The sequence below is a fragment of the Scyliorhinus torazame genome, chromosome 9 (assembly GCF_047496885.1).
Source record: "Scyliorhinus torazame isolate Kashiwa2021f chromosome 9, sScyTor2.1, whole genome shotgun sequence".
Classification (NCBI taxonomy): Eukaryota; Metazoa; Chordata; class Chondrichthyes; order Carcharhiniformes; family Scyliorhinidae; genus Scyliorhinus; species Scyliorhinus torazame.
Window position 1 is genome coordinate 241035380 of NC_092715.1, and position 26912 is coordinate 241062291.

Genomic DNA, 26912 nt, shown 5'->3' on the forward strand with positions numbered 1-26912 from the left:
GACTTGGTTATAAGTCCACTGAATTGTGCCCGAGATAGGCTTGGGCTGTTTTCTTTAGAACAGAGGAGGCTGAGCAGTGACTAATTGAGGTGTCGAAAGCATGAGGGCTCAGGGTGGACAGGAATGATCTATTTCCCCGAGATGAGAAGTCACTTCTGTAGGTTTAAGGATCAATGAGGACATGAGGAAAAACCTTGTCACCCAGAGAGTGGTGGGCTCGAATTCACTGCCTAAGTTGGTGTTTGAGGCTAAAACGCTCAACTCATTTAAAAGGTATTTGGATCTGCATCTGGAGTGCTGGAACCTGCAAGGTCAGGAGCTAGAAATTGGGATGAAAATGAACATCTAGTTTCTTTTCTTTCTCTTTTTGGCCGGCGCAGGAGTGATGGGCTGAATGGCCTCTTCCTTTGTCGTAACTTTTCTGTGGTTCAATGTTTTATTTTAATCTGTAGGATAAGCATCTTATTCAAATCCTCACCAATGTCACCATGTGGAACATTTTCGATGTCACTCTGGACATAGAAAGGAAACACTGAGATGATTGACTTATCGTGACATACTGATACTTGCTCACCGTTGGTCAGTGCATCAACAGTGACTGTAGAGAGTTCTGTTTGTATCTTGAACCATCCATACCCACTTATTTACAGGAATTCAGAACAAGAGGCCCGTCTTTTTACAATGAAGGGCATGAGTTTCAGCTGTGAAAATGACTGACATCTTGGCCTGCCTCGCTTTCATGGCGTCATTGAAAAATGAAACTCCAGCTTTTAGAAATGTCATAAATTTTCAATAACACAAGTGGAAGCCATCTGATGCTACATGCTTCCATCTCAACGCTTTTCTTGAAATATTTTCTTTATTATGAAGAGGTGCTTCATTTGGCAATAGATATGTACAGTAAACAGAAACATACATAGAAAATAGATGCAGGAGGGGGCCACTCAGCCCATCGAACCTGCTCCACCATTCATTATAATCATGGCTGATCATGGAGTTCAATACTCTGATCCCGCCTTCCCCCCATATCACTCGATCCCTTTACCCGAAGAGCTGTATCTAACTCCTTCTTGAAATTCCACAATGTTTTCACCTCAGATGCTTTTTGTGGTAGTGAATGCCACAGATTCACCACTCCCTGGGTGAAGAAATTTCTCATCTCAGTCCTAAAAGGTTTACCCCTTATCCTCAAACTATAACCCCGAGTTCTGGATTCTCCCACCATTGGGAACATTCTTTCTGAATATACCCTGTCTAATCTGTTGGAATGAGATCTCCCCAATACTCGTCTAAACTCCAATGAATATAATCATAACCGTCTCTCCTCATGTGACATTCTCACCATCCCAGGAATCAGCCTGGTAAACCTTCGCTGCACTCACCCCACAGCAAGAACATCCTTCCTCAGATAAGAACACCGAAACCAATGGTAACTTACCCAGCTTGCTAGTAATTTACTAGCTTCTATTAGGAAGCTGTACATGCATCCAGCAACCTAGAAAGAAAGGACAAATGTAGAGAAAACTCCATCCATCAACGATACATCCACGAGTGGAAATCCTTTCGGGATTTAATTCTAGTTCTCTATTCGTTCAGTTTCTAAAATACCAAATAAATGAATATCCCATCCTATCCTAAAACAAAGGCACGAAATGCATAGTGTAGAAAGTACAGATGGATTTGGTGTGCCGTGAAGAAATTGGAACATGTGATAGTGTGATCACAGGGCAGATGTTCTCAAAGGGTTACTTATCCAATATTGCAGAGAGAGAATGAAGGTTAAATGGCCTCATTATTAAGGATTGAATTATAGGTGTCAAATTGGAATGTTGTGCATAATTGCGAATAGAAAAACAAAGAATGCGGCATTAATTATTGCCCATTTCATACTCATAATAATTTGTCCCTCGTGTTTGTTTCTGCAATTGCCCGATATTGTTCCTGTTACAGGAAGCTGATGATTAACACATTCCGTCTATATTTTCAAACATTGGTAGTGGCGTTAAAAAGATAAGTTTAAAAAAAACTCTGGTGTAATAAATTTACTGGGATTCCACATTCATAGCCCTCGAGCCAAGCCCATAATTCAGTAATATAATTACAATATTGACCCATTTAACATCTCACTGGAAAGAGCAACGCCTATGCATTTAGTTATTTATTATCTTGACTGCATGTGTGATCCAGCTGTTTAGTATTCATTAACCTGAGGATGCGTTTATTTTAAACAGGTAGAGCTTGCTGGGAGAGGGGGTTCCTCAGCCCACTCTGCATATCTTGATTTAATGATCCTGATTCAAAAAATGGTCTTTTAGACTATTTTGCATCTTTTCTTTGCACTTCAGGAGCTGAACTGCCTTATATGTAATTTATGTAAAATTACGGTGTGTTTGCTGGAGAAACGTCTCATAATGTTGGATCCATTCTTCAGCCTCGTGTGGAGTTAATGTCAGTTCATTCAGGAAAGGAGCAGGCTTTCTCCTGGAGTGGTCATGCCGTTTTGTTTTGTCCGTATGTAGAGTGCATCACATTGCACTACAAAGCAAAATATGTATTTGCCACCTCAATCACATTGCCAGGCATCTTCAGTCTATCTCTGGATGACTTTGGTCTTGCCCAGCGTCACTTTGGCTTCAAGACTCGTGGAAAACTGGGCACAAGATATGAGATGCGTTCCTGATGACTTCTGTCCCAATAACACCAGACCCCACCCACAACCTCTTTCTAAAGACACCAGTGTCAACTGGTGAAAATACTGACTTGTCTTGCAGTTGAATAAGCTTTCCACATCCCGTAGCATCAAGGCTCGAGAGCCCTTTACCATTGGCAGAGGTTAACATTTGTACTGCTGAACCAAAATAAACATTTTCCTGTTTCTACATGAACCTCTAAATGTCAATCAGATTGGAGAGCCTGTGCCTGTTAACTGATTTATTAACAACTGGAAGCATTCGCGACTGAACGATGATCTTGTGCAGCGAAACACAATATTGACTTGGTAATGAAGTCAATTTGTTCAGTCTCTTGACTGAGTTGATTAAAAAAGCTACAACAATTAAATGAAAAAATAATATATTTTAATTCAGTCATTTATGAGTATTTCTTACAACCAGGATGTATTCCCTCTTTACAGTAATGTGGTTATTTCAACAGGTGAAATGTGACCAGTACTGGCCTTCTAGAGGTACTGAGACCTTTGGATTAATCCAAGTCACCCTACAGGATACGGTTGAATTGGCAACCTACTGCGTTAGAACATTAACATTAGACAAGGTATAACTTTTATCCTCCTTTAAAAGCTAATGATTTGTTTTTTTCAAAAATAATGTAAATCTTCTTTACTGCTGTAACATTTATAGTCCAGCTTGGTCCTGATCTAATAAATGAAGCCAGCAACGAATCCAGATACTCTTATTTTCTACCATGCGAAATACAGCCTAACATCTACTGAGACATTGCAGTGCAGTGCTCTTTACTAACAATTAACTGGAAGAAACATAGAGGGCGGGATTCTCTGACCCCGGGGCCGGGACGGAGAGTCGCGCGGCACCGGCTGGGGGCCGCACTGCGGGGCCCACCCCAGCGATTCTCCACCCGGGATGGGCGGAGCAGCCGTACCAAAAAACCCGAGTCCCGCCGGCGCCGTTCTAAACTGGTCTTAGCCGGCGGCATCTCGGCGTGGAAGGATCCGGGGGCGGCCTGTGGGGTGGGAAGGGGGGGTCCGACCCCGGAGGGGGAATTGTGTGGGTGAACAAGACCTCGCGAGTGAAGAGAATGCTGCTGGAACGCAGCCGGGGGGAGGGTGGGCTGGCGCTGCCGAACCTTTGCAACTACTACTGGGCGGCCAACATTGCCATGATCAGGAAGTGGGTATTGGGGAGGGGTCGGCATGGGAACAGTTGGAGGCGGCGTAATGTAAAGGCACCACTTTGGGAGCGCTGGTAACGGCACCTCTGCCGTTCTCGCCGGCCCGTTACTCCACAAGCCCAGTGGTGGTGGTGGCGACACTGAAGATCTGGGGGCAATGGAGGAGACACAAGAGGGTAGAGAGAGCATCGGTCTGGACCCCGTTATGTAATAACCACAGGTTCCTGCCGGGTAGGATGGACAGCGGGTTCCAGAGCTGGCAGAGGGCAGGTATTAGATGGATGGGTGACCTATTTATAGATGGGAGCTTTCCCAGTCTGCAGGCGCTGGAGGACAAGTTTAAATTACTGCCAGGCTTTAGGTATTTACAAGTGCGAACCTTCCTGAGGAAACAGGTGGTGGCCTTCCCGCTGCTGCTGCCACAGGGGATACAAGACAGAGTAGTGTCCGGTGCCTGGGTAGGGGAGGGGAGGGTGTCGGATATCTACAAGGAGCTGTTGGAGGCGGAGGAAACCCCGGTGGAGGAGCTTAAAGGCAAGTGGGAGGAGAAGTTAGGAGGGGAGTTAGAGATGGGACTATGGGCGGAAGCCCTAAGTAGGGTCAATTCCTCCTCATCATGTGCCAGGCTCAGTCTCATACAGTTTAAGGTGGCCCACCGGGCACACATGACGGCGGCGAGGATGAGCAAGTTTTTCGGGGTAGAAGACAGATGTGCGAGGTGTGCGGGGAGCCCAGCAAACCATGTCCATATGTTTCGGGCATGCCTGAAGCTTGAGGAATTCTGCCAGGGGGTTGCCATGGCAATGTCCAAGGTGCTGGGAACACGGGTGGTGCCGAGTCCAGAGGTGGCGATCTTTGGAGTGTGGGAAGTGCCGGGAGTTCAGGGATTGAAAGAGGCCGACATTCTGGCCTTTGCCTCCCTGGTAGCCCGGAGACGGATCTTGTTAATGTGGAGGGACACGAAGCCCCCGAGTGTAGAGACCCGGGTTCGTGACATGGCTGGGTTTCTCAGCCTTGAGAAAATAAAGTTTGCCTTAAGAGGGTCAATGTTCGGGTTATCCCGGAGGCGGCAGTCGTTCATCGACTTTCTTGGGGAAATTTAATTTACAACATTGGCAGTAGCAGCTTTCCGAGGGGGGGGGGGGGTGGGGGGGTTAGTGTTGTGTTTGTTTTTTGTTATTTTCGGTGCCTGTGAAGACAGGACCGTTCGGGGAAATATCTATTTTTGCACTATGTTAATGTTTAACGCCTATTGTTCTTTTTCTGTTTTTGTTATAAGATTTTACAAATATTTCAATAAAGAAATATATTTTTTTAATCTTTGTTACAGTTTAAGGGAAGGAACCCCTCCTCAGCAGTGTCTCTCCACCACTTGCCCCACCCATGACTGTCATTTCATGGAGCACGCTGCACTTCATGCACAAGTGTGAAGCATGGTCGCACAAGTGGATAGCACTGTGGCTTCACAGTGCCAGGGTCCCAGGTTCGATTCCCCGCTGGGTCACAGTCTGTGCGGAGTCTGCACGTTCTCCCCGTGTGTGCGTGGGTTTCCTCCGGGTGCTCCAGTTTCCTCCCACAGTCCAAAGACGTGCAGGTTAGGTGGATTGGCCATGCTAAATTGCCCTTAGTCACCAAAAAGGTTAGGAGGAGTTATTGGGTTACGGGGAGAGGGTGGAAGTAAGGGCTTAAGTGGGTCTGTGCAGACTCGATGGGCTGAAGGGCCTCCTTCTGCACTGTATGTGCTACGTTCTATCAAGTGTGGATAGCGTGTGTTCACCAGCAAAAGTGAACTTCAGCCTCACTATTTTTGATGGCTGATCAGCAGCCATGATTCCTTTTGCACAAGTGCACCATCTTAGATTTGTTGTCTTCTCCGCTCGTCAGGAATCCTAGACGTGTGACTTTACCGTCAAATTATGCCTCTGGTTAGGCTTAGGAAGAGGTTGAAAACCTAATTCTTCCTCTGGGCATCCTTGCTAATCCCTGTCAACCGCAGAGTGCAATCATTCTCATGAAATGTCACTGCTGCTTTGTTGAAGGCGGTATGTAAAAAAGGACTTCTCTATCTGAGCCATATATGAACCGTGTGAGGGAAATGTCTTCTGTCTCTCACACATGTGCACATACTTGTGCAAAAATTTGTGGCAGCAGAAGTTATTTTTCTAATTGCTCCCTTTGTAAATTCCCATGCTCACAGACTCATGTTACTTTGCAGGAAGCAAGTACAGTGCAATCTCCAGATCAGCTATCCGCACTTTTTTCTGTTTAGATTGGATTTGAGGTAGTCAGACCTGGAGGGCAAACCCAAGTTTCATTCATTGAGACAACAAGCTGCATAATTTAATTTACACATGAGAGGCGCCAGAAAATTATGTATGTCAGTGTGGAAAACGCCACCTTTTAGCACGCCCAAAATAAACCTCCTTTTTTATTTTAGTTCTTATACATGTTCTCATCGGTCTGTTGATAAAACCCCCCATTGTTCCAATAGATTGGCTCCAGTGAAAAGAGGGAAGTGCGACAATTCCAGTTCACAGCGTGGCCTGATCATGGGGTCCCAGAGCACCCTACACCATTCCTGGCCTTCTTGCGGCGAGTGAAAGCCTGTAACCCTCCAGACGCCGGGCCGATGGTGGTACATTGCAGGTAGGTGATATCTTCAGCAAAGGCAATGCAGTCCGGAAGCTGTGGAATTTTACACCAGAAAATGGCTGGTATACCACGTCAAGTGACTATCGGAGTAAAAGCTTTGTTTCATCACTTTTCATTTAAGACTCCTTTCATTTTTTGCTGGGAGATATAGGGGGAGGGGGGACGGTTTTCAGCCCGCGTTTGCTGGCAGAGAATGGCGATGTGGGCGGCAAATACAGCGGGAATCGGGAAATGCCAGCGAGATTGCATCTCCCAATTTCCCATGTCCCTCATAAATCTATAATATTTCATTTTGCTGCTAAGTGAAAGGCTTGATCATCCAAATGAATGTTGGATAAGTTAGTTCCAGAAAATTAACATTTGGGATCATTATGAGTCATTTGGGATATGGCATGTTGGTAAGTATAGCTTTCCAGGGAAGAAAAATATGGGCGGGATTCTCCGTCCCGCCGCACCTGTTTTCTGCGGCGGCGCGGCCTCGCCGGCAGCGGGATTCTCCGTCCTGGCAGGCAGCCAATGAGGTTTCCTATTGTGGGCGCCCTCACGCCGTCAGGAAATCCGCGGGCGTGAGTACGCTGCCGGCGAAGCAGAGTATCCCACCGACGGAGAATCCAGCTGCTGACTTTTGACCGACAAATAGAAGAAAGGCTTGCATTCACATAGCAACTTTCACAACCTCAGGACATTGCAAAGTGTTTTAAACCAGTGAAGTACTTTTTCAAGTGCCTTGCCAGTGATGCTCACATCCCGTGAACGAATGGAAAGAAGTGTAGTTACTGTTGAATGTAGGAAAAGTAGCAGTAATTTGTGCACAGCAAGCTCCCACAAACAACAATGTGATAAGAACCAGCTAGTTTGTTTTTGTGAGGTTAATTGGTGGATAGGTATTGGCCGGGCACCAGGGATAGCTTCCCTCCTAATCTTTGAAATAGTGGCACATCTTCTTTTCTGTATATCAGAAAGGGCCTTGGTGTAACTCCTCGTCTGAAAGATGGCAGGTGGGATTCTCCGCCGGCGTGATTCTCCGTTATGCCGGCGCCCAGGGGTTTCCTGGCGGCGTGGGGCTGCCCCACAATGGGAAACCCCATTGACTGGCTGGGGTAACGGAGAATCCCGCCGGCCGGTCGGGGCAGAAATGTGGCAGGACGAAGAATTCCACCCCTGCATCTCTGACAATGCAGCACTCTGAATGCACTGCACCGGAGAGTCAGCATGATGTTGTGTGCTCAGGGCCTAGATTTATGCGTGGGCTCAAGGAAACCTGACCTGTGCACATTTGCACCCTCGAAATTGCATACCGACCCATGAGTAACTTTGCCCAGGAATTTTGTTGTTCATACAGGGGGCAGGTTCATAGAATCTAATCCCTACAGTGCAGAATTAGGCCACTCAGCCCATCGAGTCTGCACCAACACTCTGAAAGAGCAATCCACCTAGACGCACTGCACCTCCCTACCCTGTAACACCATGCACTTGTCATGACCAATCCACCTAACCTGCTCACCTGTGCAGTTTGCGAGGAAACCGGAGCACCCAAAGGAAACCCATGCAGACACGGGAAGAATGTGCAAACTCCAGGCAGAGAGACACCGAAGGCTGAATTGAACTGGGTCTCTGCCGCTGTGAGACAGCAGTGCTAACCACTGTGACACTGGTTCATGGTGTATTATCCCAGACATGAGAAGTGTTGATAAGATTGCTGATTAGTAGGCTCACCTTGGTTTTCCAACACAGCGGCACAGCTCCCAGCATGGTTTAAAGGCCACATAATCCTCAACCTGTACTCCTATGCCAACCCATGTCCCCTCAGATTACCAATGCCACCTCAAATCACCCATGCCCCTTCAGATTTCCCATGTCTCTGCACCCTCATGCCCCTCAGATCCTTCATGCCATCTCCATGCCAACCACCCACCTCGATTCCTTCCGTATCCCTTTGCCACCCTGTGGCCTCTCATGTCCCCCCACTCCCCTCCATTACCCCATGTATCCTAAAAAAAAATGTAATTCCTTAAGTGCCTGTTAGGTTTGGGAATAAACAATAAACCACATCAATGGCAGTTTCTGTTATTAAAGCCTCTCAAAAGTATCAGTCATTCATGGATCAACAGACCCCTGCTGAGCTGAAGCTATTTAAGCGTTTGAAACCCAGCCAAGCATTCAAAGTGGCCACAGCTGTCATAACAAAGGTTTCCAGCTACACTGACTGACACTGTGCCAGCCTCGCTGAATAGGCGCCGGAATGTGGCGACAAGGGGCTTTTCACAGTAACTTCATTTGAAGCCTACTTGTGACAATAAGCGATTTTCATTTCATTCATTCATTTCATTTCACTGACAGAACAGAATGATGTCCCATTTCTATCTCAAACCAGAGTAGCTGTCAATCAATGGAGGGGTGCAGATGCAGAGATTTGTTTTTCAACTTTCAAAAGCAAGGATCTTTAGCAGCCAGAGCTGTCAGTCGATTGAAATCAAAACATGATTTTGCTGATACTGATGCTGACAGGGGATTTATTTTGAATTTTTAATGCACTGTGGCATTTCTGACAATTAGACGGGCTGCACGGTGACGCAGTGGTTAGCATTGCTGCCTCACGGCACCGAGGTCCCAGGTTCATTCCCGGCTCTGGGTCACTGTCCGTGTGGAGTTTGCACATTCTCCCCGTGTTTGCGTGGGTTTCGTCCCCACAACCTAAAGATGTGCTGGATAGGTGGATTGGCCACACTAAATTGCCCCTTAATTGGAAAAAATGATTTGGTACTCTAAATTTATTTTTAATAAAATAAAATTCTGACAATTAGAGAAGTACTGTAATGCATGACAGCAATTACACGGAATCTAATAGTGACATTTGAATGTGCCGAAACAATATTACACTTAACTTTCCCAGCTTCCCCCAGTGGTTGTGAACTCGCCAAAGAGGTGTCTTTTTCGAGCTGGAAAAAGCCCTAAATAAAATTCACACCAGCACAAGTAAATGTGTGTCGGTGTGTCGGAGGAAATACAACTTTGCTGAATTGGGATCCTGACCTTGGAAGAGGTTCATGTGTGTTTTGCACCCAAGGCCTTCCAGACTTGTCAACAAGCTACAGAAACATAATGTGGGGTTGGGAAGGCAGAGAGAAGTTGTTTGCCCAGTAAAAACAACTACATTCAGCATTTTATGTGCCGATTTGCACCTTCATTGGGAGACAGTAATCCAGTCCCAGGTTCTGAAGTGGGTCTTGAATCCATATTCTCTGAATCAGAGGCTGGTTCCTAATTTCTGAGTCTTTTGTAGAGTAATTAATAGGAGTTCATTGCTATGATTAGTCAACGACTCGATTGCCGTTTAATCATGACACTCCTGGAATGGTAGAGGGGAAACTAGATGGACCTTTCCTCATCTAGAAATTCCTATGTTCTTCTCTTCCACTGTGGAAGGCATCACGCCCAAGCCTTATCGTGTCTTCACCCAATGCCCACACGTACAGACATCTAGCAGTGCTTTTTTAGATAGCGTTCAGAAGCAGAAACTCTGAGTTTCCCCTCTTAACCTAAAGGTGCTGTGGCCCAATTGCAGTGACACGACCACTGCCTCACCTCAGGTCAGGGAATTGCGTGCAGAAAAATGATCAAACCAAGGACCTTCCAGGTCTCACCGGCTCAGCTGCTGAATAAATATGTGATGCAGAACAAGACACAGCGGTGAGAGAGCAGGACAGCGTTCCAACGGTGAGGGACCAGGATGGGCTCGAGGGTCTGAATGGTCTCATTCTAAAAAAATTATACTGTACCATCAATCAAAACAGCTTTGGAGGGGTTTTCGGGAATCGCATTCTGCCATTATCAAATCATAATAATTTAAAACCAGCAGCACTTGATAATAAATGAAACTGAGATGTACACATTTGCCAGAGATACTGTTTCAGGATTATGTGTAGCAGGTTTTATTAATGCTGTCAAAAAGGACTTTAACTGACAATTATGAGAGAGGCTTACAAAGTAGCTTCATTTGAAAAACAACAATTACAGTCAGGAAGGCTGATGTGCATTCTGAAAGCCCTGGTAAAGTGCCAATGAATCAGTCCTTGTAAATTCCTTCTGAAAGACACAGTGGCTCATTTTGATGGTACCAAGGGAGATGCCAGGGATGATCAGGGTGAATTCTCAAGGTCAGCTATCTCTCTGATCCATATCATAAAATATCTTCTGATCATTACTTTTATTCTTTCACAGGATGGTGGGCATCCATGGCTAGGCAAGCATTTTTTGCCCTTTCCTGATTGTGCTTATTGATCTTATATTGTGTTTAGACATGCCGAAGCATCACGGACAAAATTTGTGTGCTTCTTTTTTATTGCCTATGATCAGTGCATTTGAATTTAAGGGGTTTGTATTTTCCTGTCCTTAAGAGTGATTGTTCCTATCAAATAGGTCCAGTCATGCTTTCTGATAGTTTTACAGTAAAAAAAGTTACTTATTGCCACATCCTTGCCCCAGAGGTTTAAAAGGCAAAGTCTCAATCACTTGACTCACATACACAAAGATTGTATATAGTTTCAGGTAAAACAATACAATTTATGATTGTCTCAGATTTTTTTGTGGCAGGCCTGTGGTTTCTTAGATAGGTTGATGCTTTAGTTGAAGTGAAGATCTTGTAAAGCAGAAGATTGTCAGTAAGCTGTGAGGTTTCTTGTATTTGAATGTCCGTGAGGTTGGTTCTCAGATAACATGAAGTTGGAACAGTTTGGGGTGTGTCCTTCTCCCACTTTCAATGTATTGCTGTTTATTACCTTGGTCAAGGTAAAGACACCATAGTCCCAGATGACCATAGGCATTTCCCTTTTGAGGGGGAAAGCTGACTGGTGGTGATTTAACCTGAGGATCACTACACCTCAGGCAAGGGGCAATGTTGAAAAGACAAGTACTTCATGCCTAACCTCAGCCGGTACGGGAATTGAACCTGCACTGTTGGCCTTGCTCTGCATCATAAACCTGCTGTCCAGCCAACTGATCTGGCCCCTTATTAACCTTAGTTGCTTAGATGACTCACAACTGGTTTGATGGCTTTTTGAATGAACTCTGTCGCTGCAGAACAGCTTCTTGCTGTTATTTTAAAAGCAGGCAACAAAATGACTTCTTAACCATGTGACTTGTACAAGTTCAAAGTCGTTTTTCAAAAAAGAAGTGGTGGGTTGATTAAACAACCTACATTATTGTTTGATACCTTAGCTTTCACATTTGTCCAACACACATTGAGTTTATTTTGTCCATGGTGAGCTGGCTGGAATGCTATAGTTATTTTATTGATGGTCCATCCTTTAACAAAGGGATGTGTGAAGTCCCCAGATGTACATATTTAATTAGATATTTGCTTGAGACTCCGGATTGCTTGAAGTTTCAAATGTCAAAGTCTACAAGATTTTCAGTGGCCATTTTAATAGTCTGCTCGAGTACAAAATTTCAAAGTATTGACTGAACATGACAGAAGTAACCACTCAAATTCTATGAATCACATTTAATTTGGCTGCCTGCTAATTATTTGCACAGTGTTCCATAAAGTTCTGTTCTTTATGTTATGCAAGGGATGAGAAAGTCAGCTGTGGAAAGGCAGAATTTGACTTCATGCTGTACCTTTGGTTCAGGCATTGTTTGCGTCAAACAATCAGAGGTTGCAATGGAATAGTAATAATATCCACTAGAATAATAATCAACAGGTACAGGCTAATACGCCCAGGGCATGGGTTCAGATCCACCGCGGCAGTTAGTGGAATTGAAACTTAATCAATAAATCTGGAATTAACAGCAAGTCCCAGTAATGATGACCTTGAATAACTTTGTTGATTATCGTAAGATCTCACCTGGTTCACTCATGTCCTTTAGGGAAGTAAATCTCCCGTTCTTACCTTGTCTGGTCTATTTATGACAGACCCATAGGTCAGCTTTTAATACCCTCTGAAATTGCCAAGCAAGTCACTCAAAGAGGTACAAAGTCAAGAAAAAAATGAATCCAGATGGACTTTCCTGCATTGACAAAGACACTGGAAATGACAAAGTTAAATCTGCCCTTACTAATATCAAATTCAGAGAGGTGTCCCAGAGATGATTCAAATGTCAGCCTGACATAGTCAAGCTCACCAAACCATATCTTAAAATGTTCCAGATATCAACATCACCCAAGATAGGGTCAGGACATACCCACCAGAGGAGGTGACACAGTGGGAAGGGAGTCTACTCTTGACCTCATCAGGTCGCATGGCACCTGGTCAAACAAGGGCAAGGAAACCTCCTGCTGATGACCACCTCCCACCGCCCCACCCCAGCTGATGAGCCAGTGCTCGTCCATGTTGAAAACCAATTAATAAATGCAATGAGGGTGGCAAGGGCACAGAATTTACTCTGGGTGGGGGACTTCACCAAAACTGGCTTGGTTGCACCACAACTGACTGAGTGGGCTGAGTGATAAAGGACAAAACTACTAGACTGGGTCTGCAGTGGGTGCTGAGGGAACCAACAAGAGAAGAAGATCTACTTGACCTCATCCTCACCAACCTGCCTATCGCAGATGCATCTGCCACAAGCATATCGGTAGAAGTGACCACCCCACAGTCGTGTGGAGTCAAAGTTCCGTCTTCACATTGAGGGTACCCTCCATCATGTTTTGTGGCACTGCCACTGTGCTAAATGGGGTAGATTCAGAAAAGACCTAGCAATTCAAAATTGCTTCCATGAGACACTGTGGGTCACCGGCACATTGGCACAGTGTTGAGCACTGCCCTGCTGCCTTACAGCGCCAGGCACCCGGGTTCGATTCCAGGCATGGGTGACTGTTTGTGTGGAGTTTACATTTCCTCCCTGTGTCTACGTGGCTTTCCTCCGGGTGCTCTGGTTTCCTCCCACAGTGCAAAGATGTGCAGGTTAGGTAGATTGGCCATGCTAAATTGCCTCCCACAGTACAAAGATGTACAGGTTAGGTGAGGTTACGGGGATAGGACGGGGGGGGGGGGGGGGGGCCTAGATGGGTGCTCTTTCAGTGCGGACTCGATGACCAAATAGCCTCCTTCTGCACAGTAGGGATTCTATGTTATGTATGTTATTTGCAGCAGAATTATATTCAACCACAATCTGTAATCTCATAGCCTGGCATATCCCTCACTCCTCCATAATGATCAAGCCAGGGAATCAAACCTCATTCAATGAAGAGTGCAGGACAGCAAGCCAAGGGCAGCATCAGGCATAAAAATGAAGTGTCAATTTGATGGAGCTGTAACACAGGACAAATTGCATGCCAAGCAGTGGAAGCAGCATGCGATAGAAATAGCTGAGCAACTGAACAATCAATGGATCAGATCTAAGCTCTACAGTCCTGCCACATCCAGCCGTGAATGGTTGGGGGCAGTTTAAACAGCTAACCGGCAGAGGAGGCCCCAAAAATATCCCCATCCTCAAAGATGGGGATGCCCTGCACATTAGTACAAAAGACAAGGTTAAGCTTTTGCAACAATCTTCATCCAGAAATATCAAGTGAATGATCCACCATGGCCTCGTCCAAGGTCCGCAGCATCACAGCTGTCAGTCTTCAGTCAATTCAGTTCACTCCATGTGATATGAAGCAATGTGAGAAGGCATTGGATACTGCAAAAGCTCTGGACCCTGACAGTATTCCGGCAATAGTACTAAAAACTTCTGCTCCAGAAGAGAAGCTGTTTCAATAAATCTACAACACTGCAATCCACCCGGCAGTGTGAAAAAATGCCAAATTTTGTCATGTCCACGAAAAGCAGGACAATTACAACCCAGCCAATTACTGCCCCATCAGTCTACTCTTCATCATTGACAAAGTAATGGAAGGTGCAGTCAACAGTACTATCAAGTGACACTTACACAGCAATAACCTGCTCACTGATGCTCAGTTCGATTACACCAGGACAACTCAGCTCCATCAGTGTTGCACTCCTGTCGGTCAAAATATGGACAAAAGAACTGAACTCCAGAAGTGAGGTGAGAGCGACTGCACTTGTCATCAAGGCAGTATTCAGCCGAGTGTGACATCAAGGAGTTCTGGCAAAGCAAAAATCAATGGGAATCAGGGAGAAACCTTCCCACTGGTTGGAGTCATATCTAGTACAAAAAAGATTGGCCTGGTTTTTGGAGGTCAGTCTTCTCAGTGCCAGGACATCACTGCAGGAGTTCCACGGGGTAAAGTCCCATGCCGAACCATCTTCAGCTGCTTCATCAATTACCTTCCTTCCATCATAAGGTCAGAAGTGAGGATGGTCTCTGAATCATTTCATTTCGTATTGCACAATGTTCTTGCTCAATGTTCAGCACAGTCACAATGCCTCAGACATTGAAACAGTCCAGGCCCATATGCAGCAGGACCTAAACAACATTCAGTCTTGGGCAGACAAGTGACAAGTAGCATTCACGTCACACAAGTGCCATGACCATCTCCAACAAGAGAGAATCGAACCAACTCTCCTTGACATTTAATGTCATTACAATTGCTGAACCCAGGGGCTCCCACTGGCAACATCATGAGGCTTTCCAGAGAAATCTAACTGGACCAGCCATAAAATTACTGTGGCTACAAGAGCAGGTCAGCCCTGAGAAGTCTGCAGCGAATAACCAGCGAGGGGCTGGTTTAGCACAGGGTTAAATCGCTGGCTTTGAAAGCAGACCAAGGCAGGCCAGCAGCACAGTTCAATTCCCATACCAGCCTCCCCGAACAGGCGCCGGAATGTGGCGACTAGGGGCTTTTCACAGTAACTTCAATTGAAGCCTACTTGTGACAATGAGCGATTTTCATTTCATTTCATTTCACTCACCTCCTGTATCCCCAAAACCTGTCCACCATTTACAAGACCAAGTCAAGAGTGTGACGGAATACTCTACAGTTGCCTACGCAAGTCGGTCATCTGCAACACTCAAGAAGCTCAACAGCATCCAGGACAAAACTGCCCACTTGATTGGCACCCCATCCACCACCATAACCATTCAATCCCTCCAGCATCGATGCACAGTTGCAGCAGTATGTGTACCATCAGCAAGATGCACTGCAGCAATTCACCAAGGCTCCTTCAACAGCGTCTTTCAAACCTCTGATCGCTACCACCTAGAGGGACAAGAGCAGGAGATACATTGGAGTACCACCAGCCGCATGTTCCCCTCAGGCCAAACACCATCTTCACTGTCACTGGGTCAAAATATTGGAACCTCTTCCTCACAGCAGTGGCTGTATCTGCAGCACATGGACTGCAGCGGTTCAAGAAGGTGGCTCACTATCACCTTCTCCAGGGTAGTTAGGGATGGGCAGCAACTGTTGGCCTGGCCAGTGGCACCCAAATCCTGTGGAAAAACTTTAGAAAACAGTTACTCTTCCAGAGTTAAAGTGACATTTGCCATAATCATTGTTTATGATCATGACGCCTGTTTCAAGTTTGCTACAAATCCAATTCTCGTTTGCAACAATTGTATCATAGAATTTACAGTGCAGAAGGAGGCCATTCGGCCCATTGAGTCTGCACCAGCTCTCGGAAAGAGGACCCCACTTAAGCCTACACCTCCACCATCTCCCCGTAAACCAGTAACCCCACTTTAGCTAAGGGCAATTTAGCATGGTCAATCCACCTAGCCTGCACATCTTTGGACTGTGGGAGCAAACCGAAGCACCCGAACCCACGCAGACACAGGGACGACATGCAGACTCTGCACAGGCAGTGACTCAAGCCAGGAATCGAACCTGGGACCCTGGACTGTGAAGCAACTGTGCTAACCACTGTGCTACCGTGCTGCCCAAATGTGTGTGAAGAATTCATGACTATCTCAGGGTCAGTCAAATAAAAAAGTCATCTATCTGGATTTGGCTTGAATGAAGTTTGAATTAGAATTACAAGTCAGTGGTGGAAAAATGCCAATCTGCCAGAAAATATGAAGCTATTTACATGTAAGATAATAACTGCACAGTGAATACTGAATAAGGGGATAATTGCAGCCCTGTCTTGTACTGAGTGTTGCATGTGATGGAACACATTTGTTCGCAACAGGGCATTTGACCATTCACTTCATCTCATCTCAACCTGTCGGAGGTCAGATTAAAGATCCAGCATTGGTCATTTAGTAATATTTCTATTAGCCCACTGCTGTCATATTAATTCAGTTCTCTTTTTTCTTGTGGTTTTGCATGCTCATCTATCACCCTGTCCACATTTTTAATTCCAGTCCCAGGTACAACTGAAGCCCACTTTTATTCAGACTGGATAAAAATATGTGGGATGATCCTGCCGGCAGCACACTATCACCCGCAGGTTTCCCGGCGGCGTGGGGTGATTTAAATGGGAAATTCCATTGACAAGCGGCGGGGGTAGAGAATCCCGCCGCCAGAGATCAGTGCGGCCAAATTCTCCGTCCTCGATAGCAGCGGTACTCGCAATGGGGAATCCAGCCCATGGATTTCAGGAACAAAGAGAGAGAATGGGGAAATAAATACAACTCTTTTACTTGCAAAAGGATATCTATGGTGGGACACCATGGAGATAATACGTTAAATTAATGGACTGGAGGGAAGAACAATACTTTCAAACAGCAGGACTGGAGTGCACAGATTCAAGCTTTGGGGAGTAAATTTAGGACAAATGTCAGGTAATGTTTCTTTACACGGAGCGTGATCAGCAGTCAGAACAGAAGAAATGATTGAGGGTAGGACATGGAACTCATTTAGCAAGCAACTGAGGTGTGGAACAAGGGCTTCCACACGCTGACTCCTACAGGGCAGGATGTGCACAGAAACTGAAACCGTCCTCCAAGAACCCCAGGATTCTGGGAGTGAGCAAATTGGTGCTGGAACCTATGTGGTCAGCCTTCATTTGAACCTAAAATGGAAGATGGAAGAAAGATTTGTCAGATAAAACAATTGAAAATGCGAAACACCAATTTTTTAATTTTTTCCAAAAATCTGCTGCACCCTCTTGACAATTTTTGATAACAAAAGATGATTATTGTGGGCCTGTTTTCATCAAATAGCCACTCTTCTACTTCGATTTAACTTAAATCCCCATATATTTGCACGACTTTCATTTCTAACCGACTTAAACATGGGGATGAATTCCCTGTGATTTCTAATGCAAAGCATTAACATTTATTTGCAAGTGTGAAGAAAATCCAGTACACATATCAGTAATTTCTCTCAGTGTTCACTGACTGAAAGGATTTTACATTGGTCCTGACAACAGCTAAATTACCCCTGCTGATTGCAAATGGGAATTACCTGCATTCCAGGTAGTAATCCGGCCCAGGGGAGTAATCTATAACATAAACAAATAAAAATAGCTGTGACTGGATTACTCACTTAACCTGCTGAACCTTTCAGTTATATCTTGGGTGATGTGGCTCATTCCCAACACAGTCGGTTTATAATCGGTTATTTGAATGGCACCGTATTCCCACTACCAGCGAACCCAGCAAAAGTACGCCCAGTGGAAATGCAGCTGCAGCCTGTACATTTGCAACACAGGGGTGTTGATTTATTTTGGAGAGCTTTTCTCAATCTTCTGCTGGGTGCTGACCCAGCCCGCTCACTGGCCACGATTTGGTATATATATAGATTTGGTAGTTGCACTTGGATCAAGCCAACCACTCAATATATTGCCCTAAAACTCCCTGGGTCTGGCTGCCATTTTCTCTGAAACAAGATGGCGCCGGAGCGTGGAGACTCTCTGCGAGCTCTCTCTAACAGATCCTCTCTTAACTTGTCCTTTTTTTAATTAAGGGGCAATTTAGCATGGCCAATCCACTTAACTTGCACATCTTTGGGTTGTGGGGGTGAAACCCATGCAGACACTGGGACAATGTGCAAACCCCACACGGGCAGTGACCCAGGTCCGGGATTCGAACCTGGGTCCTCAGTGGCATAGGCAGCAATGCTAATCACTGTGCCCTCTTTACTTATCTTACAATCATTCTAAACTTTTAAAATTTAATTCTAAGACTACATTGTGTACCTTGTGTTGCCCCATTATGTATTTTCTTTTATTTCCTTTTCTTTTCATGTACCGAATGATCTGTTGAGCTGCTCGCAAAAAAAATACTTTTCACTGTACCTTGGTACACGTGACAATAAACAAAATCCAATCTTTAAATCCAATCCAATCATTGACATGCTTCCCCAGAGGCTACCAAAGGCCAATAGTCCATCCCTCCACATGGGATTGACTAAGATAATAGGGGTGAAACGCAGAGGTTTTGACTGCAGATACTCCAACCCCATTTCACATGCTTCTCGGATATTAGCAGAGAGGATGTTGTTGCACTCTGCCTTGACACTAATTGCTCGTCTCAGGCTCTGTGAGATAACTCCCAGAGCCTTCATATCATTTTTGATGCTCATTCAGTATCCTTAATAAAGCAAGTGCCTGAGATCTGAACCCCGAGGCTTTGGAGCTGGGATGTACTCCTGCTCATCTCTGCTACCCTCTAAATATTCTAACAAGTGCTGCAACTACTCAGCATATTTTTTGAACTTTTCTGCTGCCTGCCCATGTCTTTTCCACCCTGTGATGTTGCAGGCTGGATTTCCATAGAATGCACAAACATTCTTAGTCTGCAGGGGAAACCCTGCCTACAATGTCAATTCAATCCTTATCTGACACTGGGAGTGCATTGCGTTTACATGGCGTATCAATTGCATGCTCTAAGGCAAGCTGAGAGCTGCAGACCCATCTGCTCTTCCATGTACAGTGACGGAGAGTCTGCAGAACCCTCCCTTGCGCTTTCTGTGTGATCTCCTGCTGTCTGAGATCTGACAGGCTGCAGATCCGCAGTGAACTGCAAGGTGGGCAGCTATTGGACAGAGCTGTTGTGGTGGAAAAGGAGAGAGCAAGTTAAGAGCTAAAAGACTTCATCGAAATGTTATCTAGGAGTAAAAAAAAAGGAGTTGGAAATCAGAAAGGAATCATAGGCGAGTAAAATGCTGATTCACAAAGCATCTACAAAACAAAAGCTAACATTGGGGACGCAGTGTTTTGTCCTTAGTGTGTCTGTGGAGAAACTAAAAGCTGGGAAAGGCAATGTCTGTTATTTTTTTCACCCATCTCGAGCAAATCTAATGTCCCGGGTCGGTAATTCAACCGAAAATTTAAAGTGTAGTGTTAGTTATTTTTTCTTGCTTTCGGACAAGTACACTTTGAGCAAACTTTTACAAGCTAATTTATAAATGCAGGTTGTTGATGAATTGTGGAACAATGGAAGCTCCTGCAAACATTGATTCTCTCTCTCTCTCTCTCCCACCCCCCCCACCCCCCCTCCACCCACCCATCGTCTTGGCATCTGCGAGGCAGTGGGGTGTTGCAGCTGAAGATTATCAATGTAGAGTAACTTAACAGACTGGCTAGGTGGGAATTAGTAGATATAGAAATGAAATAAGCTTGTAAAGAATCCATGAGATCTCCACTGAGTCTACCCACAGATAGTTTGAACCATCTTAATTTACAGTCTTCGGGGATAAGGCGTGGAAATGACGGGGCGGGGAGGGGGGGCATGAATTTGTCATTTATGAAGGCAGGGGCTGAATTTGGCCAGGTATTGAGACCAAATCAGGAATGAGTTGGAGAGTGACTTTGGAAAGTTTAGTGGTCTGGCCTGAAGCATTTCAGCTGTTGGCAGTACATCAGTCTCCATGAATTGACTGTAATGACACGTCTTCTGGTTGGGGAAACATGAGCAGGATGCCACAATGGAATATCTGAGAAAATAATTAATATCTGAGAAAACTTTGTTCAGTGTCCATTCTGTCTGATTAATGACATTCAGAACAGTTAGTCCGTCAGTGGTCTGTGGGGCAGCTTTAATGTTGTCAGCATTCATCAATTTTGATGAACTTGTTTCGATTGGTGTACTTTGAAGTTGAATCAACTTACATCAAGTAATTGAATTGCATTCAAGCCAACTTTAAATCAAGATTTTAATGTCACTATCTTCAGATTTATGGCTATTTTATTTACAAGAATCACATATGGCTCTCACCCAGTGGTATCTGTTCTTTGTTCTCCTCTACTCAGTCTTCTTCCTTCGCTTCTTTATTTCCTCTTGGCAGTATCCAACAATGAATGCAGTTTCACAATTGTTGGCAGCCCTTCATTATCTCTCACGAGTAATTATTTTTCACGTGTGTCCCTGGACCGTGAATTGTCATAGAAAGGCGGACATCACAGACATATCTGATTCTGTCCTTACTCAATACTGACATAAATTCCAATGCCTACTAGACGTGATTAAGAACAAAAATATTAGATTATTTTCTTATCCTCCCCTGCCTAGGGCAAGAATCCTTTAGTTTTCATTTGCAGGACAGCATTCCAAACTGATGCCATAGTTAGTGTGCAAAAAGTGTTTCCCAAATAAATCTGGCTCTAATTTTTAGACTATGCTGCTGGTCTAAACTCTCCAACCTGAGGAAATAGTTTATGTCCCCCTTATATCCTGGAAAACCTTTGATCAAATACCATGTCCCCCTCAAACTTCTAAATTCCACATATTACAACCCTAGGTGAAAATCCTATGCTGTGCTCTCTCCAAGGCCAATTTACCCTCCTGAAGTGCAGTGTCCAGAGCTGCTCACAGTACTCTAGGTGTGATCTAAGCAGGCTTTGCGTAGCTGAAGCTTTGACTTCTCCCCTTTTGTATTCTAGTCTCTAGATATAAAGTCCAGGATTTAATTTGCCTATTTAATTGTTTTCTGTATCTGTTCATGAATTTTTAATGATCTATGTACCAGGGTCTATTACTCCAGGTGCATGGTATGGCGTGGTGGCACAGTGGTTGGCACTGTTGCTTCACAGCGCCAGAGACCTGGGTTTGATTCCCGGCTTGGGTCACCGCCTGTGTGGAGTCTGCACGTTCTCCCCGTGTCTGCATGGGTTTCCTCCGGGTGCTCCGGTTTCCTCCCACAAGTCCCAAAAGACGGGCTTGTTAGGCGAATTGGACATTCTGAATTCTCCCTCTGTGTACCCGGACAGGTGCCGGAGTGTGGCGACGAGGGGATTTTCACAGTAACTCCATTGCAATGTTAATGTAAACCTACTTGTGACAATAAAGATTATTATTAGGTGCGTTAATCACTCGAGATCCCAGTCGAGCCACATATCTTCTTTTTTACTTCAGTACCATGCATAAATAGAACTGCTCTCCCAATTGAATGTTTCCCAGCCGACACTCCCTGCAAGTGTGTTTTAATAGGTGATCCGCTCTAGAAAGATGACTTGTATCAGAACATGTTTCTGAATAGTACTCACTCTTGAGATAAACGGTTGTAGGTTCAAGTGCCACCCCAGAGACTGAAGTGCATAACCTAGGTTGATGCTCCCAGGGCATTGCCAAAGGAATGCTGCAATGTTGCAGGTGTCGGCTTTCAACCAAAGCCACTAAAACAGTTGTTATGACTTTTCTGTTTATGGAACCTTGCTGTGCACAAATTGGTTGCTGCATTTGCTACATTACAACAATTACAATGCTTCAAAACTAGTTAATTGGTTCCAGAACATCATGAGCGCCCTTAATGAATGACATTATCATTGCAATTTCTTTCTCTGTTTCTTGGTGCCAAAGTACCAATTTGGATAATAGCAGATTATCTTTTAAAATAGTTTAATCGCGTGTACAGTCTCACCACAGCTCCATACTCAAACTGGCCAATTTGCACAGATAATTCAGTCGCAATAATAAACTGTCTCACCCACCCCCCACCCCCACCCCCCACCCAAGGTTCCGGAACATAGGTAAACAATAAAGAAATTACTTTAAAAACTCAACCGGTCTGACAGTATCTGCAGCGAGAGAAAGATATTATTTTGAGTCCAGTATGACTTCTTCAGAAGGTCACGGTGGCACAGTGGTTAGCACAGCTCACTGTCAGCGCCAGGAACCAAGGTTCAATTCCGGCCTGGGGCGATTGCCTGTTTGCCCATTCTTCCCATGACTACGAGGGTTTAGACCAGAAGACATAAGAGCTGAATTAGGCCATTTGGCCCATCAAGTCTGCACGATCATGGTTGATATGTTACTCATCCCCATTCCCCTGCCTTCTCCCCCTAACTATTAATCTTCCAGGTGTTCCGGTTTCCTCCCACAGTCCAAAGATGTGCAGGTTAGGCGGATTGGCCATGATCAATTGCCCCTTAGTGTCTATAGGTGGGGTTACGGGGATAGTGGGCCGAGTTGTGGCGCTCTTTCAGAGGATTGGTGAAGAATCGATGGCCCGAACATCCTCCTTCTGCACTAGAGGGATTCTGTGGATTCTATGGACTTGCAATATTAAATCTGTTTCTCTCTCCACTGATGCTGCCAGACCTGCTGAGTTTTTTGCAGTACTCCCTGTTTTTATTTCAGATCTCCAGCATGCGCAGTATTTTGCTTTTATTTGTGATCAGACTTACCCCCATCTGGACTTGCACACTCATGTGCCCCTGGGTTTCTGTTGAACCGGGGAAGCCTGCTTACCCGCTTGGCAATGAAGCCTTAATATTTGGATATCAGATCCGAAGACTTGTATTTCGGATTTTGCAAAACAAAGCCAACTTTTGTTTGGAGTTTATCCTTAACTTGAAGTAGAGAATTACAGACACTGAACATTTTGCTGCTTTTCCTTTAAAACTAAATGGCCACAATGTTATAAACATAATATTCTGTGAGGAACCAATGAAGTATGACATTAATTTCCATTCATGAGGTTCGCCAGGGCTCATTTACGGACACAAAAATTGTATTTCACCATTCCCTCTAGCGTGTCCTCTGTCCATACAACCACAAGTGTATTTCAAAGCAGTGTATTATCTGAATACTAATGAATCTGTACAGAAGGAAAGACTCACTAAACTGCCAAGAAGATGTGGACCACACCACTGCAATATTCTCTTTGGCATCACTTGTGCCTGATTATCTCAGTAAACTTTGCTTATAATCGCACTGAGAAGAAATATACAAAATAGAAATAGAGTAATTTGATGCTGTATAAGAGTGAAATTGCCTTTTGGGAGGGGAGGGCGGAGGAATGGTGGAGTGGGAGGCAGTTGGAGTTAAAATTGGAAAATAAAACAGAAATATAGTATTCTGAAAGCAGGTGTGCCTTTGCTGGATAATAGAATGGACTAAGCTATGTTACAATAATAATCATCTTTATTAATGTCACAAGTAGGCTTACATTAACACTGCAATGAAATTACTGTGAAACTACCCTCGTCGCCACATTCCTGTTTGGGTACGCCGAGGGAGAATTGAGAATGTCCAATTTAGCTAACAAGCACGTTTTTCGGAACTAGCGGGAGGAAATCGGAGCACCCGGGGGAAACCCACGCAGACACGGGGAGAACGTGCAGACTGCACACAGACAGGAACCCAAGCTGGGAATCGAACCCGGGTCCCTGGCGCTGTGAAGCAAAAGTGCTAACCACTGTGCTACCGTGCCATCCATTACTGTCTTGGTATGAAACAGTAATTTGTTCACAGCACTGCAGAGCTGATAGACCCCAGTAACACTGCAAGCTCTGCAGTCACGCTGCAGTCAGGGAAATCATACTCACCACTGTTCAAACCCTGTTTGCATTTAAATGCTAATTGGTGGGATAGTTGGCTCTCTGTTAATATTAATAAAAGCTTAAAACAATTTTTTTTTTTTAAAAAAAAAGCCTCAGCAATTATCAAAAAATAGGAAGTCCTTGCTGGTTTGATGTTGTTTAGTTAGGGGCACCGGGAGTCCACACCGAGTAAAATAAAGAAAGGTAGTTTTATTGCCAACACGATATTTACACCGCCCGGTAGATCCCCACCGGGTTCCTGTTGTGGTTGGTGCCTTCCTGGCCGACCTTTTATACAGAGGCTAATAGAGATCCCCCTGCCCCTAGCAAAGGACCACCAGGAAGATAATCGTTCTACCCCATAGGCCCCATGCGGGGCTATTACAAGTTACAATTTTACATCGGAAAAATGTTGAAATGACGCAATATGTGTAACTGATCCATAAGCAAAATAAAACGCAATACTATAAGCTTTGAGTGAATCTTGCTTATGAGGAACACATGAAATCTTAAAAGTTGTTACAAAACTTAAAGCGTGTGGATTTTCTTTCTGTTTTTACAGTGCTGGAGTTGGAAGGACTGGCTGCTTCATTGTAATAGATGCCATGTTGGAGAGAATAAAACACGAGAAGACTGTAGATATTTATGGTCATGTAACACTAATGAGATCACAGAGGAATTACATGGTTCAGACTGAGGACCAATATATCTTTATTCATGATGCACTGCTTGAAGCAGTGACTTGTGGAAATACCGAAGTGCCAGCCAGAAACCTGTACGCATATATCCAAAAGCTGACACAAGTGGAGCCGGGAGAAAACGTCACAGGAATGGAACTGGAATTCAAGGTAATTGAGCTGCTTCTTGCTACCTCAAAGCTTCAAACACCTAATCAATTAAAGTCACTTCAGCAAGTTAACGGCGGCACTGCGGCACAGTGGTTAGTACAGCTGCCTCACAGCTCCAGGGACCTGGGTTCAATTCTGGCCTCGGGTGTCTGCCTGTGTGGAGTTTGCACTTTCTCCCCGTGACTGCGTGGGTTTCCTCCGGGTGCTCAGGTTTCCTCCCAGAGTCCAAAGATGTGCAGATTAGGTGGATCGGCCATGCTAAATTGCCACTTGGTGTCCAAAAGGTTAGGTAGGGTTACTGGGTTACGGGGATAGGGTGGAGGCATGGGTTTAAGTAGGGTGCTCTGTCCAAGGGTCGGTGGGCTAAATGGCTTCATTCTGCACCATAGGAATTCTATGAAGTTCTCGTATAGCATGTGGACGTTGTATTCTTCACAATTTCTGAGAAAAAAATTGGTCTTTGTATTAATATACACATTATTACAGTACTCCAGTTAAGGACAGCTATCTCAACCAATATATGTGCATATAGAGAAATTATATATATGCAATTCCCAGGGACTTATACATTTTTTGCTGATTGTATTGAGTGTTAATAGTGCTGAGGAATGGAATATATTCCACTTCAAGAACACAGTGTCAGCATCAAGTGATCTCCACGTCAGGTTAGACAGAAAGTATGCTCCCCTTGTTCTTCTCCAACAACGTATCTCAGCGACAATCTCTGAAGGACAGTCCAGCTATACCAGTGTGTCGTTTTCCAATTCACACACAGACAAACTCATGCTTCATTGAATGGCTTTGGCCCTGTTATGTGCTGAGGGCCTATGCTCACTTTAACTGAATTGAGATGCAGAGGAGACATTTCTTCCATTAACTTGGACTCCCTGTAATTCCTTCTCTGGAACTTGTCCATTACTGATGCTAATTACAGCGATGTTGAACTCCAGTTTTAGACTGAATATTACTATGCAGAGCAATTGACTTCCATGAAGCAAGATTCCAAGTCTTGGGCAATTCCAAATCTCTTTTTTTTTCCCCCACAGCGTCTAGCCAACACTAAAGCCCACACATCAAGATTCATTAGTGCCAACCTCCCATGTAATAAATTCAAGAATCGCCTTGTTAATATTATGCCATATGAATCCACGAGAGTATGTCTACAGCCGATCAGAGGAGTGGAGGGCTCGGATTATATTAATGCCAGTTTTATTGATGGTTATAGGTAAGTGGGAACATCAGTGGTCTTAAAACGTAAACTGCTTTAGGTGATAGATTGTAACTATTAGTCCTCAGTTACACTGGGGCCTTCTGTATGTGTACAACAAAGAATGAAAATCAGTGCCGTCACTATTGTTTTTTGGAATTCAATGGTGATTATTAATCAATGAACTTGCATTAATAAGGTCACCTTTGTTCATCGTTTATTATGGATTCAATCACGCATCAAACAAGTGGTGTTTGCTTGTCAGCAATAAATGGTTATGGCGCAGTCCATATAATCAAAAACAGGCCATTGCAAAATTATGGATTCCACAATACATAGTTGAAAATTAAAACATTCCAGGCTGAAATCTTGTTTTTAAGTCTCGGATGCTGGTTATAAAACCTGAGATGAGATTACACCTTACAACATATCAAATTATTCCCTACATTATATAAACCAGCCATAGAATTTACCAGCTATGAACTGCAAATGGTTTCTCAAACGCAGTAATGATATTACAGTAATTATTTTCACGCATCAATGATTTGGAATAGTTTGTGTCCACATTGACAGTGGCAGCTCGCCCAAAATTAAATTAGAAAATATTTTTAAAAGACATTGTCACCTCAGAGTGCCTGCCCTTTTCTCCCCTGTTTTCTTATATTTTATTTTTTTGATAAGATTATTACCCTTGTAATCACTCCCAGGTAGTCATTATTCCATATCTAACCCATCCGATTCCCTCTGTAAGGCTACAAAGGTTATGAAGCCACTCCACTCCAAAAATTA

The 26912-nt window shown here is 44.4% G+C and overlaps 1 protein-coding gene across 27 annotated transcripts in view; it reads left to right on the forward strand.

Annotated features, from left to right (window-relative positions):
- LOC140429768 (receptor-type tyrosine-protein phosphatase delta-like) overlaps positions 1 to 26912 on the forward strand; it is a 3491723-nt gene that overhangs the window by 3436166 nt on the left and 28645 nt on the right. For all 27 annotated transcript variants that reach the window (XM_072517184.1, XM_072517188.1, XM_072517191.1 and 24 more), the window contains 4 exons: positions 3154 to 3273; positions 6359 to 6513; positions 24631 to 24916; positions 25963 to 26141. In XM_072517184.1, the coding sequence (XP_072373285.1) occupies positions 3154 to 3273; positions 6359 to 6513; positions 24631 to 24916; positions 25963 to 26141 (740 nt within the window). The remainder of the gene's footprint in view (positions 1 to 3153; positions 3274 to 6358; positions 6514 to 24630; positions 24917 to 25962; positions 26142 to 26912) is intronic.